The sequence below is a fragment of the Seriola lalandi genome, unplaced genomic scaffold (assembly GCF_002814215.2).
Source record: "Seriola lalandi dorsalis isolate HSWRI2012SDOR001 ecotype SW California unplaced genomic scaffold, Sedor1 jcf7180002054520, whole genome shotgun sequence".
Lineage (NCBI taxonomy): Eukaryota > Metazoa > Chordata > Actinopteri > Carangiformes > Carangidae > Seriola > Seriola lalandi.
In genome coordinates, this window is record NW_019525073.1 from 118567 (window position 1) to 134733 (window position 16167).

At 39.8% G+C, this 16167-nt stretch overlaps 1 protein-coding gene across 1 annotated transcript; it reads left to right on the forward strand.

Moving 5' to 3' along the window:
* The first annotated feature begins 4187 nt into the window (after window positions 1–4187).
* On the forward strand, window positions 4188–15944 carry alpl (alkaline phosphatase, biomineralization associated). The gene is given in 12 exon segments (XM_087175989.1): window positions 4188–4347; window positions 5237–5481; window positions 5651–5656; window positions 5948–6122; window positions 7443–7618; window positions 8710–8806; window positions 8809–8849; window positions 9010–9079; window positions 9219–9353; window positions 13751–13942; window positions 14068–14187; window positions 14993–15944. Coding segments are annotated over 12 exon segments (1644 nt in total). The 5' UTR covers window positions 4188–4226; the 3' UTR covers window positions 15259–15944.
* Window positions 15945–16167: the final 223 nt, after the last annotated feature.

Genomic DNA, 16167 nt, shown 5'->3' on the forward strand with positions numbered 1-16167 from the left:
TCTGGAGGCTGCTATTGCACTCCTGAATATAGAGTATAAAGAAATATAAGGACATAAATGTTAATGTTCATTTTAAGTAGGAATAGGCTACTATTACTTGAGTTATTTTTTCATTGTTTGGAGTTATAGGTTTATCTCTTCTGCTTTAGTGTTTAGTGGCTGTCATAGTTACCAACTTTGCAAATTCAAATTTTACACCACAAAGCCATTAAAGATGATAAAGAATCTATGACCTTTGACCGCTGTCTGACTGCAGCTAGCTAAAAGTTAGCTAGTAAACTTTCATCCTTCATCACACTGTTTATGCGCCTCTTTTATAACACTTTAAAGGCCCTCACAGTGCAACAAGTGACAGCAGTATAACCTTAAAGTAACCCAGACTTCCCAGCAGACACAATATAGTGAAGAGGAAAAAGCAGAAGCTACTATTCTCAGTAAGAGCTGTACCATGACCGAGGTTGTCAGCCAGTTCAGTGCCTGCAGTTCACAACTGTGAGGGGTAAAAGCAGGTCTTACAGTGACATCCAAAGGAGGCCACAGTAAACAGCAAGGAGCCTATGCTTAATCAAATAAATGTTGAATCAAATCTGTCTGCCAGTCAATTCATAAATTAAGGCCAGCTACTTACTGCAGTAAGTAAACCTGTGTTGTCTAATTTGGGGCCTCTGTTACCTGCAGTTAAAATGTGCTCTGTAAAACTTGTTTGCAGTGTTGCAAATACAATTTTTAGTAATTACATTTCATGGTATTTTATATTCATTTCAGAGAGAAATATATTACTTTTTACTTCACAAAATTTTTTTAACGCTGTAGATTTTGTAGAAGATTTGAAATTCAAATAAATAATCACATTGTAAAATATGTTGCATTGGATGTTCTTTGTGTTTTGTGCTGTTTTGTATGTGTTTTCTTATTGAATTTTGCCATGCATTTTCTTGTAGAATTTTTCTGTGTTTTGTATGTAGGCCTACTTTCTTGAATATTTTAAGGTCAGTGTAAGAGAGGAGACAACAAACTAGCTTAGGACATACATACTGTGGTATGTGGCCTTGGTCCCTAACTTAAATTACAAAAACAATGAATAAACTATGGTACAGTAAATAATTAATATTAGCTACATCTCAACCAGCTACAACCTTAGATCTCTGTATTAATTTGAATGCATCATAACAATAATCCAATATTATAATATATAGTAGTATAACTTCTCACATTCTCCTGCATGGAAACTTTAATTTAAATACTTAAACAGCAACATGGTGTATTTTCTTTTGTACTTTTACTAAAATCTTGCAAGCCTTCTACTTAAAATGTGGAGTTTTTACATTGCTACTTCCACCTCTGGCAGTCACTGTATGATGGTGCTCTGTCCTTGAAGCAATTCCTCGGACGTCAGACAGGCGGAGCTCTCGGTCCATCTCCTCCCGCAGCAGCAGCACTGCATCGTTATTTCTAAGTTTTTTTCCCTGATGGGATACAGACCGCTATTCTCAGACCTCCAGTGCCAGTGTCGAACAAGTGTGGCCTTATAAAAAGGACTGTGAAAGCAGCGGTACACGATTAATGAAGAGGGACTGAATGGACTTCAGGCACATTTGGATGTAGATTTCTGGCTGGAGAACCAGTTACAGTAAGTAAAACTACGAGCAACTTTTTTTGGGCTTGTTTTCTACAGATAACAGGTTGCTTCGGGGGAGAAACGCGTTATCGGAGCGTAAAAAACTGAAATATGGTTACAGGTTGTTATACTCATTTTTTTTCTATTGGGTTTTGCATCTTTCCTCTCAGCATCCGCTCTGAATATTCCTGAGTTCATCCGTGCTCTGCGATGTCGAAGGATCCAATGTGGATTTTAAAAAATAGGTTTCTGGTCAGCTGTTGCACCGACATCAGCTTTTTTTCTCGTTTTACACTAGAGTTTAAGAGCTGATCCCGGTGGTCTTCATCAGTACAGTTTAACTCATTTATTAGTGAGTAATACGAGATTTTATGTTGTCATTTTTGATTACAACCTTTAAGTGATTTAGACAATTTGAGATTGTAAAAGTGCCTACAATGGGTTTATGCGTTTTCTTGCATCCCCTCCTATTCCCCAACCCATTTAATGTATGAGGGGTTGTAATAAGATGCCTCTTCTGCCCCCAGTTATATACAATTTGTTTTTTAAAGACATGTGGTAACCTTTGCAGATCTAATTCGGGTTTTTTGGACATGAAAACATTTTGGGAGGCTTTACTTTTGACTGAACAACCCATTTAGTTCTTGACACAGTGATTATAAAATCTGTTTCATCAACTTTTTTTTCATTTTAGCGAATAAATATTCATACATAGTGACATATCAGATCTTTAATACAATAAAGAAAATAAGTAAGATGTTCATGACACTGTTTCATTCTGTTTAAATGTTCATTATTCCGGGTGCATACAAGATGCTGGGTGAGACTGGTGTGAGAAGCAAACCAAGTTGCCGATTTAAAAACTGGCAACTGTGTTATGTGTCCTTGCCAGTCAGAGTGAATAGAGATAGGGGTGATAACAGAATCTTTTCTGTCTGAAAACTATACAAGGCACTCATCTGCTTTGCTTTTCTTGAAGTGCAGCAGAGATGAATGTGGGGTTCTCATAGAATATTTCGGAGGTCAGCCTCTATTTGTCAACGCTCCACTTCTGAGCATAATTAAAAGCCTAATCCGAGCTTTGGAGCTGCTACCTGCTGGAGTAGCACATGTAAATGTCTGTGTGACTTGCCTCTGGGCTTCAGTGGCAGCTCAGCATGAAGCTGAAGGAGGTGGAATAATTTGGTGCTGGGAAATTTCACCCCCTTTTGACAACAGCTGTGGTTTTAGGCTCATTGGAGTAGCCGAAAGCTTGGATACGCCATGGCAGAAGTGGGATTTCATGTGATACTGACCACTTTCCTGGCTGGCATCTTCCTGATAGCCGTGGTGGTATTGCTTTGCTATTTTACCTGCAGACTGACTGGTTCACTGCCTGTGGGTGGACCAGGCAGATTTTGAGGCCACTATGGCCTGCCGCGGTCTGAGGAACGGTAAAAGCAACTGGCTTCTGGCACATCACCTTGTACTAATTCTGCACTTTGTTATTGAATTCATTGACTTATGTCTGGTTGGAGCAGATAATGTGTCCTGAGTGGTTCAGACTTGCCTGTTTTTTATTAAACCAGATGGAGCTTGGCACAGTAACCGGTCTGAACAAGCTTTTGAAGTTGTTGACGAGTCAGAATGGAAAAGTGAAGCTCAAAGGTATGCTGTATGTGCACTGAATGACAACAGGCTTGAATGGAATCAAGTACATTTTATTGATTGCTTTAACTACGTCAAAGTGTACTCATGCTGCAGTTTGGAGGGTATGATATAATGCATGTTTGCACGCAACCCTGTCCATAGAATCTGAAGCCTCAGAGTCAGAATTGCACAGGTGAAAGATTTTTGTGATAAAAGTGCTAATATCTTGAGTTTCCCTCTCAGGGGTGGACGTGTCCAGTCAATCATTTGGTGTTAATCGGCTTTGTTATGGCCCTTAAACCTCTCAGTGCTATGGAGCGCAATCCCATTAAAATGACCTTGACTGTAAGCACAGGGAAGAAAGGAGGAGGGCATGGATAATTGCAGATGAAAGCCTTACTGACCAGGACCCATAAGGGCCCCTGTTGTGACTGCTTACATTCACAGCAAGGCCTTGAGCTTAACTTTACCAAGCCTTCCTTTTGTTTTTGCTGTGAAGCTTGAAAGTGGGCTCGAACAATCTGTTTTCAACAAGTGAGACAATACCAGGAAATATCTTTTTATCTACACTGGTTTGTGATGATTTGAAAACACAGACACACAGTTTCCTTTTGCCTGTTTCTTTATTTAGAAAGCCTATGTGAGAGAAGGGAACTTCTGTCTGCAGTTGCTGTTAAGATTGCACTCAGCAAAGAACTAATACTCCGGTGGGGTTGTCTGTTCAGTAATACAAGCCTGTGGTTGCACTAGTCACTTTCAGATTAGATATTTACAGTGCCACAGCATGAGCAAGAAGTGTGTTATCTGGCTGAAATAAGTGTCCTAAGTTAAATCATCACAGAGTAAATAAATATTAAACCAGTTTGTCAGAGTCGGCTTGTGACATGATGACACAGACTTAATTATAAGTGTGTTGTCCCTTTTTCTCTCGTAGCTGTGAGGCGACTGCAGACAGGCTTCCTCAGCTTCTCAAAGTGGCATGTTATGGCTGTCTAGAGTAACGCGTCAGCCACACAGAGACGACAACATGAAGGTGACAACCCTGCTCATCATTTGCTCCTGTCTGATCTTGGGGAGTCTTGGGAAGCCACAATTCCCAGGTAAGTTACTGTGTTGTTAGTCAGTCGCCACCGCACAAACAGCAACAACTGCCCATACGTCTGTAACACGACAGGAGATGTCCAGCAAACACTGCAGGTTTTCAAGGTGGTAGGAGAATGTTTGAAAGTCTTGAAGGAAGTTTATTTATTCAAAAGGATTTCCTGTGTGTTAACTGGACATTTTGCCAGCATTCAATTTGTTGGTACCACAGAGAAATAACAGGAATACGTTTTCTAAAACATGATCATCCTGTAAAAGCCTCTGTATAACAAAAGGTAAGGCTTATCCGGTGTGTGGATTCTTAATGTGAAATGTTAATGTACGTCTCTTTTTTTTGACAATTTGACTCAAACATGGTTATCTTAATTATTTATTAATCTACTGACTGACAGTGAAAAAAGTTTTCCCAGAACATAAGATGAAATCTTCAAATGTCTTGTTTTGACTGAATTCGAGCCCAAAACACAAAGATATTCAATAAACTATCGTAGGAGACTGATGAAACCTTCAAATATTTACATTTAAGAAGCTGAAATCAATTTTATTCAATTTAAAAAATGATTTAAACCGTTAATTGATTATCAAAATCGTTGCTATTTCATTTACATCTAGTCAATTAATCGACTTGTTGTTTCAGTTCAGTTGTAGTTCATGTTGTGGCTACAGGGGTAAACAGAGCACAGATAGTATGACATAACTAGTCAAGTTTGATTGAATAATCTGTCAATACACTAATCTGTTAACACAGTTTGTCAAAGTGGTTTTACATTCTGAAGAATCTGATCCACTTTCAATGCACTCAACATTCTTACGGACAGACGTGTGTCTGTTGAATCCTGTGAATATCCAAAGCTAACCACACTCACTGCTGTTTATTGTGATGCACAGAGAGAGAGAAGGATCCTAAATTTTGGAATGCGTGGGCCCAGCGGACGCTGAAGAACGCTCTGACACTGGAAAAACTCAATAAAAACACAGCAAAGAATATCATCCTCTTCCTTGGAGATGGTGAGACACAACATCATTATTTTTCTATACCCCCCCCCCCCCCCCCCCCAACAGGTCAGATATTGACAGCAATAACAGCTTCATATGTATCAGTTAAAGGATAAGTGTTGCCACACATTGCACTGGTGACATGTTCCTTCATTAGACCGGCACTCTGTAGCGTAGGTGGCATCCAAGGCAAGAACTAAAATTAAAAACATATTTCCTCATGACTGTTGATATTATATATTTGAATAGCTTGCATTCATTTACTCAAGTACACAGTAATGCCTCTTTGATCACTATTCCCCACAGGCCAAGGTGATGTCTAAAAATTGCTTGTCTTGTCTGATTATTAGTCCAGAATACATAGAGATTGAATTCACAACCTTCAAGTTACTTAAAACTAACTGTTTTTCATGTTTGCTCAAAAAAGACTTATAATAACAAGAACAACAATTAATTATTGATTGTCTGCCAAATGTCTAGCTGTAAATACCCAGCGCCAAATGCGTTTTCATCAGTGGTTGTTATTGTTGGAGTAGCACCTGTCGAACAGTCCCATTTGGTATTTGAAATTTGATGACATGTCAATGGCCTGTGTCTCTGCAGACATACAACACTAACGCACAGGTGCCAGACAGTGCTGGCACAGCCACAGCTTACCTCTGCGGGGTCAAGGCCAACGAAGGCACCGTGGGCGTGAGCGCAGCTGCTGTCCGATCCCAGTGTAACACTACAGAGGGCAATGAGGTCACCTCCATCCTCAGATGGGCCAAGGATGCAGGTAGGCTGACACTGAATTAACATAATATAAACACAGCCCATCTCCATGGAGTCGCCTTGTCTACAGTGATGCAGAGTTGTAATTTTTTTTTTTAGTTTGCAATTTATATTTTGCGTTTCATGTCCAAGGAAACTTCATTCTGGCTGTACTTAATGCTGTGTCAACGTGAAGTGGGAACACTCAACAGGGCGACTTGATCGCTCAAAGCACTGACTTTGAAGTGCTTTTGAAAGTAATGCTCTTAATACACTTTTTTTCATTCTGCTCATTCCCCTTTTCAGCTGTTCATCCTTTGAACTAAAGTTATCAGTAGAGCGGTTTGTAAGTAGCATTTACCTAACCCAAAGTGTTATTTCTCACGTGTTCTCATTTAAAAATACAAGAGATAGGCTTTTAATGATTTTTTTTTTAATTCCCTGTTTGGCCATCTTTGAACTTTCCTATGGTTTGTGGTTGTTTTTTGTTTTGCTGAACCCAAATGTGCCTGTGTCCTTGCTTCAATTTAAATAATTAGTTCAATGCTTTATCCACAGAGCCGGAACACCACAAAGAGCCACATCTCATACAAAAGGTTTTGATCAAAAGGCTGGACGATGACCCTAGTATCACAATAAATCATGTGATTTTCTTTAGAATTTTACTCTAACTTTTCAAGGACATATCACAGTGTTATGTAATGTGTTTGAAGACATGTTGTGTGAGTCAACATTTTGAAAAAAATGATAAGAGGCTCCACAGAAAAGGAGACACGAGATGTGAAAGGAATCAGTATCCTGGATTTTCAGATGGCTGTGGTGGGGATAAGACAAGGGTGGGTGATGGTCAGGTTGTGTGTGTGTGTGTGTGTGTGTGTGTGTGTGTGTGTATGTTTGTGTGAGAGCATGTGTGTGGGGTCAGGGGTCACAGATAATAAGAAATCCAATCATTCCTGGGGGAACAGGGCAGGGAGTGGCTGACCTCCCACACAAAGCAAATAGAAACGTGTTTTTCATCAGGTCATATTACGAGAATGTCCTCTGCTGGCTTTACCAGTGTTATCTTTAACACCAGGAAGGTTTTTATGCCAGAAAACTGGTGGACATGACACTGCGGACTTTCTTCGATGTTTTTTTTCACATTTTCACATGATTTGTGGTGTTATTGAGTTGTTGATTGCTGTAATCATCATGTCCATACTGCTGTCATGTGATTCCTTTCTAGGAATTTTTCCTGGGAATTTTGTGCTAAAAATGTTGCAGGTTTTCTGAAGTCGGAACCGCTGCTTTAATCAGAAATGACTCTGCGGTTGTTATAAGAGCTGAATATGTGTGTCAATTCCAGGCAAGTCGGTGGGAATAGTGACTACGACTCGTGTCAATCATGCAACTCCCAGCGCTGCTTACGCCCACAGTGTGGACAGAGACTGGTACTCGGACAACGAGATGCCGGCTGAAGCCCTGCAAGCCGGCTGCAAGGATATCGCCAGACAGCTCTTCGAAAACATTCCCGACATCGATGTGAGTGGAAAGTATTGATTGTGATTAGAGTCGAGACCATTAATCGATGAATCAATTCAACAGAAAAATAATCAGCAACTATTTTGATCATTGATAAATAATTACTGCCATTTTTTAAGCAAAAAAATTCTAAATGTTTCCTTGTTCTTGTTGGGTTTTTACCCGTTTTAGTGGCCTGACTTTGATGATGACTATGTTGGTCTGTTATTAAGTCCAACATTTTGGTTCAGACTGAAATATCTCAATAAGTATTGGATGGACGGCCGTGAACTTCCTACAGGCATTCATGATCCAAACAGAATGAAACCCAATGACTCTGGTGATGTCTTGACTTTTCTCTAGCGCCATGAGGATCACGCTTGTAGTTTATAGTGAAATGTCTGAAAAACTATTGGATGGATTGCCATGAAATTTGGTACAGACATTTGTGGTCCCCTCAGCATGAACTGTAGTAACTTGGTGATCCTCTGAATTTCCTCCAGAGCCACCACCAGGTTATAATTTTAATTTGTTCAGTACTTCGGTTTAAGATCAAATTCCTGCAAAACTAATGACACTCCCATCAGCCCTAGATTTAATTAGCTAATGTTAGCATACTAAGAAGCTAAACCAAGTTGATTAACACAGTGAAAAATTACTTGCTAAACATTGCATGTTAGCATTTAGCTAAAGTCTCACAGAGCCGCTAGCATGGCTGTAGTTAGGTAGCTTAGTCTTGTTAAACAAGAAATTTGATGATATTGCTTTTGCCATGAGGAAACTGTGATGGGCATTTTTCTTTCTTCACTTTTTTGGCATTTTAAGGACCAAACAATTCTGAATCAATCAAGAAAACAACTGGCAGGTTAATCGATTACTAAAATAATAATTTGCAACCGTAATTCTCATAAATAGTTTAACAGTAGATCATTGAGGCACAAGCACTTTGAAACATCTAATTGTCACCTGCTTTTGTACTGACACTGAACTAACCAGATTGTGTATCTATTATATTTACAACCTAACTGCAATGTTATGTTCCATGTTATTCTTCCCTCCTTTACTACAGTGGTTGAGACTGTAATTTTGTTTTCTACTCTGCGGCTTTTCAGGTGATCATGGGCGGAGGCAGGAAGTACATGTTCCCCAAAAACACCTCAGATGTCGAGTACCCCGGCGTGGCAAAGCACAGCGGCACACGGAAAGACGGGAGAACCTGGTGGAGGAGTGGACTGACAGAATGAAGGATAAAGTAAATTCCTCCTCCTCTTTCATCTCTTTTGCTCTTCCCTTCTTTCTGCTCCTTCTCTTATCTTTTCAATTACATTTGCATATTTAGGAGTTCAAAGTAACTGCAGTGTTACCAGTCACACTGTGCTGTACATTTGTGTCTTTTTTTTTTAACTGTGCAGAAAGGCCATTATGTATGGAACAAGAAGCAGCTCTTATCACTGAACCCTAACAACGTGGATTACTTATTGGGTGAGTTTCCCGTCTCAGTGTCTCATTGAAGTGTAAATGAAGCCATATGTATATACATTTGCCCGGGGCTTATATTCTGTTTTAATATCTTATTTCTCCATGAACTGTGTCTTGCCCTTGCCGTGCCCTGTTATTCCAGGTCTCTTTGAGCCTGGGGATCTGACATATGACTTGGAGAGGAACATTGAGACTGACCCTTCACTGACGGAGATGGTGGATGTGGCCATCAAGATCCTGAGGAAAAACACCCGTGGATTTTACCTGCTTGTAGAAGGTGAATTTGAATCTCTTTCATGGTGAAACACGACAGTCGTCTTTTGTTTTGGATTTATTGATTTCACAAAGGTCCGTCAGACTTGTCTACTGACCTGGTTCAGCACACTTCACACTCCTTCCCTGATCTCTCTCTAAGAACCATGTGGCTTCTCATGTCTTTGCGGTCTTGTAGTCAGCAGTCAGAAGTATTTGTGTAAAAAATGAGAAAAGAGAGCTTGAAAGCAATGGCTTACGTTCACACCTTGACACACCTGGCTACTTGCAGCATAATGTAGATTGTCTGTTATCAGTATTGTCAGACGCATTGGAAAGGGGGGGGCTTGATGTGTAGTGAGGGCGTAGTTTTTGTAGAACTGCGGAAGCAGTGTGAATTTTCTGAGTAAATATCCGATTTTTAAACTAAGTTGAACAGAGCCTTTTCCGGTCAGGGCCAGCTGGGGTTGACAGGATTCAGGAGGTTAAATAACACATTGTGTTGTGTGTAATGATTTGGATGGGTGGCATTCTGAAAACGCATACATACCTGAGCAATCCTGTAAACCGGGCATGCACGAGCCGGTGTAAACAGGAAACAGATTGTCTACTCTGCTGTTCCTCGTTCGTAGTTTTTTTTGTTTTTGCAATTAATCAACTGCAAAGACAGCTGCAGTGTTAAAATGCAGAATTTAACTCCTCAACAGTTGCTAGCAAAAACAACAGGGTCAGTAATGCTTGTAATTCGTTATCCATGTTGCTTTCACTCCCTTTAGTCGAGGCAGATAAGACCCAAACGTCATCGTTTCCAAAGGTCTTTCGCCCGTCCAGATGACAACGCAACCCTGGAGTTTTCAAACTAAAACAGGGGCAGCAGCGTTTCCCAAAGTCTCCGTTTTCTGTGCTTAAAGACGCCGGAGTAGTGTGGACGGGAGGTGAAAATGTAGCAAAAGAAAGTGCTTTAAAAAACGAAAACATAGAAGTGTGGATGTAGCATGAGATGAAAAGATCAAGAGCTTTTACACGTTTGTGTGTCAAGTATGGTGCCAGATTTGGGGCATACAAACAGGTGAGAAAATAAAATAAAAACCAACATGAAGTGTCTTAATGAAGTGTTGGGTCATCACATGTTGTCAGGACAGCTTCAGTGCTCCTTGGCATTGATTCAACAAGTCTCTGAATGCCACTGGAGGGATGAACATTTTTCTTCCAAAAGATATCCCTCATTCTGTGTTTTTAACGATGGTGGTGGAGAGCGCTGTCCAACACGTCAGTCCAAAATCTCCCTCAGCTGTTCAACTGGGTTGAGATCCGAGGATTGTGAAGGCCATAAAATATGATTCACATCATGTTCACACTCATTAAACCATTCAGTGACCCCCTCATGCCCTGTGGATGGGGGCATTGTCATCCTGTATCTCTACTCGTTTTTCAGGTTTTTCCTTTAGTCTGTATTGAGCCTAGTTTAGCATTAAGACTAGATGACTGTTACTCATGTTAATGTTTAGAGGCACAAGTATGTGTTTCTACAAGCTTTCCCTCTGTTTCTCTTCTGTAAGAAACAAAGGGAAGACCGGAGGTACAGGGAAAATGTTATGACAGTACTGTGTGGGTGTAGCTTATCAACTAACTGCACAACCAGGTTTGCCTACTGTTATTCTCATACACAGGTCTGATAGGACATCCACAAACTGAATTTATCAATGACATCTCCTGACTGACAATAAAGAGGAAAACATGACTGTGGTTTGCTAACAGTACTGGGGAGCATGAAAATTTAGAGACAAAGAAAAGGTGTTTTAAGAGACCACAACAACAGGACCAGCCCTGTAAGTTCAAATTCTGTGAGTGACTGACTTGAGCTGAAGTTTCCCCATTGGCCGTTGCTCTTTCAAAATGAATTGGTGCAAACAGTTTCTATTAGGGGGGCAATTACAGCCTGCAGTGTTGCCAATTTAGCATGTTTGTGGTTAGATTTAGAGACTTTTTGGCTGGACAACAACAGCGCAGCGGGGCCTTTATGTACCTCAACCTCTGAAGGTAACAGGCCTTTATTTCTAACTACCTCTGTTTGATATGTATAATTGGTCATAATGCTATTTTATTAGGAAGCCACATTTTGATTTGCTCCTGTTAAAGTTGTTAAATTACGCATTAATACAAACTGAACACTTCATGTAACCATTTCGGATTAAAAGCCCTCTGTCGTTTCAGTGGACAGAAACCTTTTAAATCTTAACAGGGTATTTATTGCTGTGCTGCGGTAAGCGTATCGTCTCATTTCTGGTTGCTGGTATTTCTGTTATTTACATTCTATTCACATATACTAGTTTCTTTAGCTTGGCAGTTAGCGATGGCTTACTCTCTCCCTCCCACTGTCCTGCTCTCTCTTGCTGGATGTGTCTTTGGTTTACTTATTCCTCTGCTTCCTTTAACAATAAGGGTACATGTGATTAAAGTAGTAAATTTGCAGTATTGGAGGTAAGGCTCAGTGAACTGGAAGAACTTCCCTGCAGCTACTGAGTAGCTGGGAATCCAGGGCAGCTGGCTGAGTGCCCGACTGCTTGTAAGAGGCACGGCCCTAAGCCCATGGTTCACACCCATACACGGCCAAATTCTGTTTTCACTTTAAACAGAGTCTTAATTTACCCAAAGTATCGTACATGAAAAAATAATCTTACCAGAGATAGTCAAGAGGCAGACATCTTTGTGAACATATACCCCTTTAAAACACGCAATGTAGCTTTTATATCATTGAATGGAGTTTGTGTGAAGCAGATAAACTCTGAAGGTTATTACGATCGTTCCAGGAGTGACAGTTTGTAGGGTTGCCTCGGTTAGCAAGATTGTCCTGCAGCCAGAGACGCTGGTTTTTTTAATATTGGCTGCCAGACTGATATGTTTGTGTTCACAGGGGGAAAAAAAATCCCTCCAGATTCTATAAAAATTATAGAACAATTCTTTTGCATACCACTGTGAATCATTAGAAAACATTTTAATGATTCACTTAGTCGCACTTGGTTTCAATAAAACATACGTTTTTTGTAGTTGGTTTAAAAGAAACCATTTTCTAAGTATTTTACTTTGCTGCCAAGATCCAACCACTTTATTGTCCCTCTGAGGAAAACAATTGTGCAACATTTAATAAAATACAATGAGAAGATAACATTCTGTAACATTTACATGGAATAGATAAAGAACATTAACATCCAAGACAAAGCAGCCATTGAGGCAGATGAGAAGTGGACAACAATGTAGATACAGAGAAATGTAATAGTTTGTGGTATAAAAGGATTTTTTAATATCTTTTGCTGTGTATTCTAGGCAGCCTATGTCGGAGAAAACAAAACACAAACCATTCCAGCGATGTTTTGTATTGATCTGGTTTTATCATCATTGCCAGCAAAATATGTTGAAGTCAGTGTCAGCAGAAAATGTCAGTACGATATTAGATACGAGAACAGGAGTTTTGGTGTACTTGTGTGTACTTGTGTGTGTACTTCGCAAACACCTGCAAGTACGACAGCAATTGTTCAGCCAGAATAAGCGAGAATAAAGAGGTCAGTGTGTCTCGGGACTGAGTGCTTGTTGGATCGTTTGACCACGTCGCAATCCCCTGCCCCCACACCTTTTTGTCGGGGGAATATTGGGGGCGGCATCTGACTGATTTTTGTAACTTTGCGAAAAGGTCAGTCTGCTTCACACAGCGATTTGTAGGGTTTGTGCAGGTGAGAATGTGAGCAGGGTTTGAATTCATTTTTCATTATGCACACCACTACTTTGCATCGCTCGGCTCGTTTGAATGATTATTACGCCATGCCTATCTTGGTCCAACGGCTTCAGACATGGTCAAACAACATGTCATACAAACTAGTTCGTTAAAGCGTAAGCTGGCCTTTGTGAGGGAATTTTCTCTTGTCCACCTGATGAGTTACTGACTCAGGTGAGAGGTCAGTATGAGGCCCTAGGTCACTGTGCCAGGTATTACTTGTGACACTCAGGCGGCTGATACTGCTGGTGCCAGGGCTGATAACAACAGACCTTGGATGGGCAGTAACAAGTGGCTGAGTGTTCTAAGAATAAGCACTTGTACATATATAGTTATGTTTCCTTGTTTATGGTTAATGAACTAATAGTGTAGTAACACATCCCTCTCCAAGCCCTTCTCCATCTTATGGGGTTATTTGACCAATTATGGAGTGTAAGCTATCTATAGTTATCTCTCTAAATGTAAAAAACCTATCCCCAGAGGTTCCTGCTTCAGATTTGAGGTGACATCTTGCACAGAGAACTGTAGTGATGATTCCTCCTTTCTCCTTGGCCAAGCTTCAATAAACATCCTCTGCATCAGTCGTCCTGCACTCCAGCGCTCTTTCTTCACCGTCTACAATGAGAATTTCCCTAACAGCCGTCCTCTTTCAGGGGGACGTATCGACCACGGACACCACGAGGGCAAGGCCAAGCAAGCTCTGCATGAAGCGGTGGAAATGGACAGGGCCATCGGCCGCGCAGATCTCATGACAAGCGTCCACAATACGCTGACCATAGTTACTGCTGACCATTCTCACATGTTCAACTTCGGAGGCTACACAGCCAGAGGAAACACAATATTTGGTAAGCAGTACTATTACTAGTACTACAGCAGTACTATTTATTTTTGTTGTGCCATGTGATTAGTTGTAATAGATGATTATAACCTAGTAAAAATCCATAATATTCTTAATATTCTCCATCCACAGGTCTGGCCCCCATGTTGAGTGATGTCGATCAGAAGCCCTTCACCTCCATTTTATATGGGAACGGACCAGGATACAAAATGATCAACGGTGCAAGGGAGAATGTGTCCACTATTGACTACCGTAAGTAATATCATGTAGCCACCAGATTGGTGTGTTTTATTAGGAACAGTAATATATTTAAAAGAAAAATCCAAACTAAACTTCTTTAACGTTGTAAAAAAAAAAAGAAAAGGCGCATACAACAACATTGATGTTGATGGTGTGTTTTATTATTCCCCCAAAATAAACTTACAAAAGTAGGAATTATCATATCAAAGCAATTGTAATCATTCAAGGAAAAATCTTTCGCAGAAAAGGAGACAATATAAATTTCTCCACCTGCGGTATTAGCAACAGACAGTAATACAGTTTTAGTAAAGAGCATGACTCAGTAATGGGTGTTGCTCTGTGCTGATATGTAAAATAGACTTTCTGGGAATAACTATGGGAAGACTAACAGCAAATTGCAGTAAGATATCACAAAATGACTTATTACAAAGGGTGTGAAGTTACAAGTGGTTATTAAATTATTTCTGACTAATGCTGCATAAATAAGATTTGTTTACATTTCAGTGTTACTAAATCAAAACATTGTCTAATAAATGTGCTGAATGCATTTCTTTCCTCTTAAAACAAAAGTGTAATATATCCTTTCCTGTCTTTGTTGGCACATTGCTGTAAATATTGGACTGTTACTGCTGTTGACAGGCATACTCTATGAGCATTTGTCCTTGTCCACATCCAAAAGATAATCTAAATAACAGCTCCCTGGTATTACTAGAGGTCCAAACCAATCAATTTAGGGTAGGTTTTTTTCTCGTCATGCGTCATTATTGCCTATGGAATGATAATATTTCTGCATTTTCTCTGTGTTGCTTACTTTCAGAGGAAAACAACTACCAGGCCCAGGCAGCTGTGCCTCTGAACATGGAGACTCATGGAGGAGAGGATGTTGCTGTGTTTGCTAAAGGTCCTCTGGCTCACCTGCTTCATGGGGTCCATGAGCAGAACTACATCCCCCACGTAATGGCTTATGCGGCCTGCATCGGCCAGAATAAGGAACACTGTAAGTTAAGCAGCGGGACTGCCGGTTTACGCCCCGTCCTCTCTAGCATCGCAGCCCTTCTCACAGTCACCCGACTTCTCTGCTGACCTATCCCTGACCATTGTAATCCTGTTAATATCCCTGTTTTAGTCAAAAATTTCAAGATCTCAATTTTTTGTTGTTGTTTTTTAAATTTTTTAATTTCACGCTACAGTATTTTGATCATGGGACCACTATTAAGGCACTGTCATGTTATGATAATTAATGGACAAAAGCATAAGGTTGTCAGTTTTAGTCTATTCAGGCAAATATGTAAAACATTACAAAAGTAATCATTCATCCCTGATGCACTGAAGTGTAAAATGGTGTTGCAGAGATCTCAGTTGTGATTTGTCTATTTAATAGTTTTTATTAAGGATTTTAGGACCTGTTAAACCTATTTGTTAAATGTAAACCCTTTAGGTTTGAATTGATAGATTGGCATTTCAAACATTTGAATATGTTTCATATTTTAAATGTGCAGTTAACAGAATCTACCTCATAAGCTTTCAAAAGATCTCTCATGTAATTATGGTGTCTTTACAACACATTTCAAAGGACAAATTTCACGCCAAAATCAGAGGCAATTGAATGTATAACAAACAAAAGAGAAGATACAGTGGATTTCTTGTCATACACCTTGTGCATACTTAAAGCTCTGAAAAAGCCCACCTGCCAATGTTGTGTCCAATAACAGAAGTTGTAAAATCTCTTAACCAATAAAGAAAATGTGTTTGTTTTCTGATAATCTTAATATCAGTTTTGTTGCAACATTAATACTTTAAACTTCTCGTAAATGCTGTTTTTTATCAGATGCCTTTTGATTTCCAAAAAACATAATTTCTCCTGAATTTTCTTTATTATAAAAAAAAACTGCTATTCCGGTTAATATATCTGTAGTGTAAGACTTTTTGACATGAGACCAATTAAAAGCTGAAAGCTGAAAGATGCCATTTTCATCAAGTGCAGATGTACCG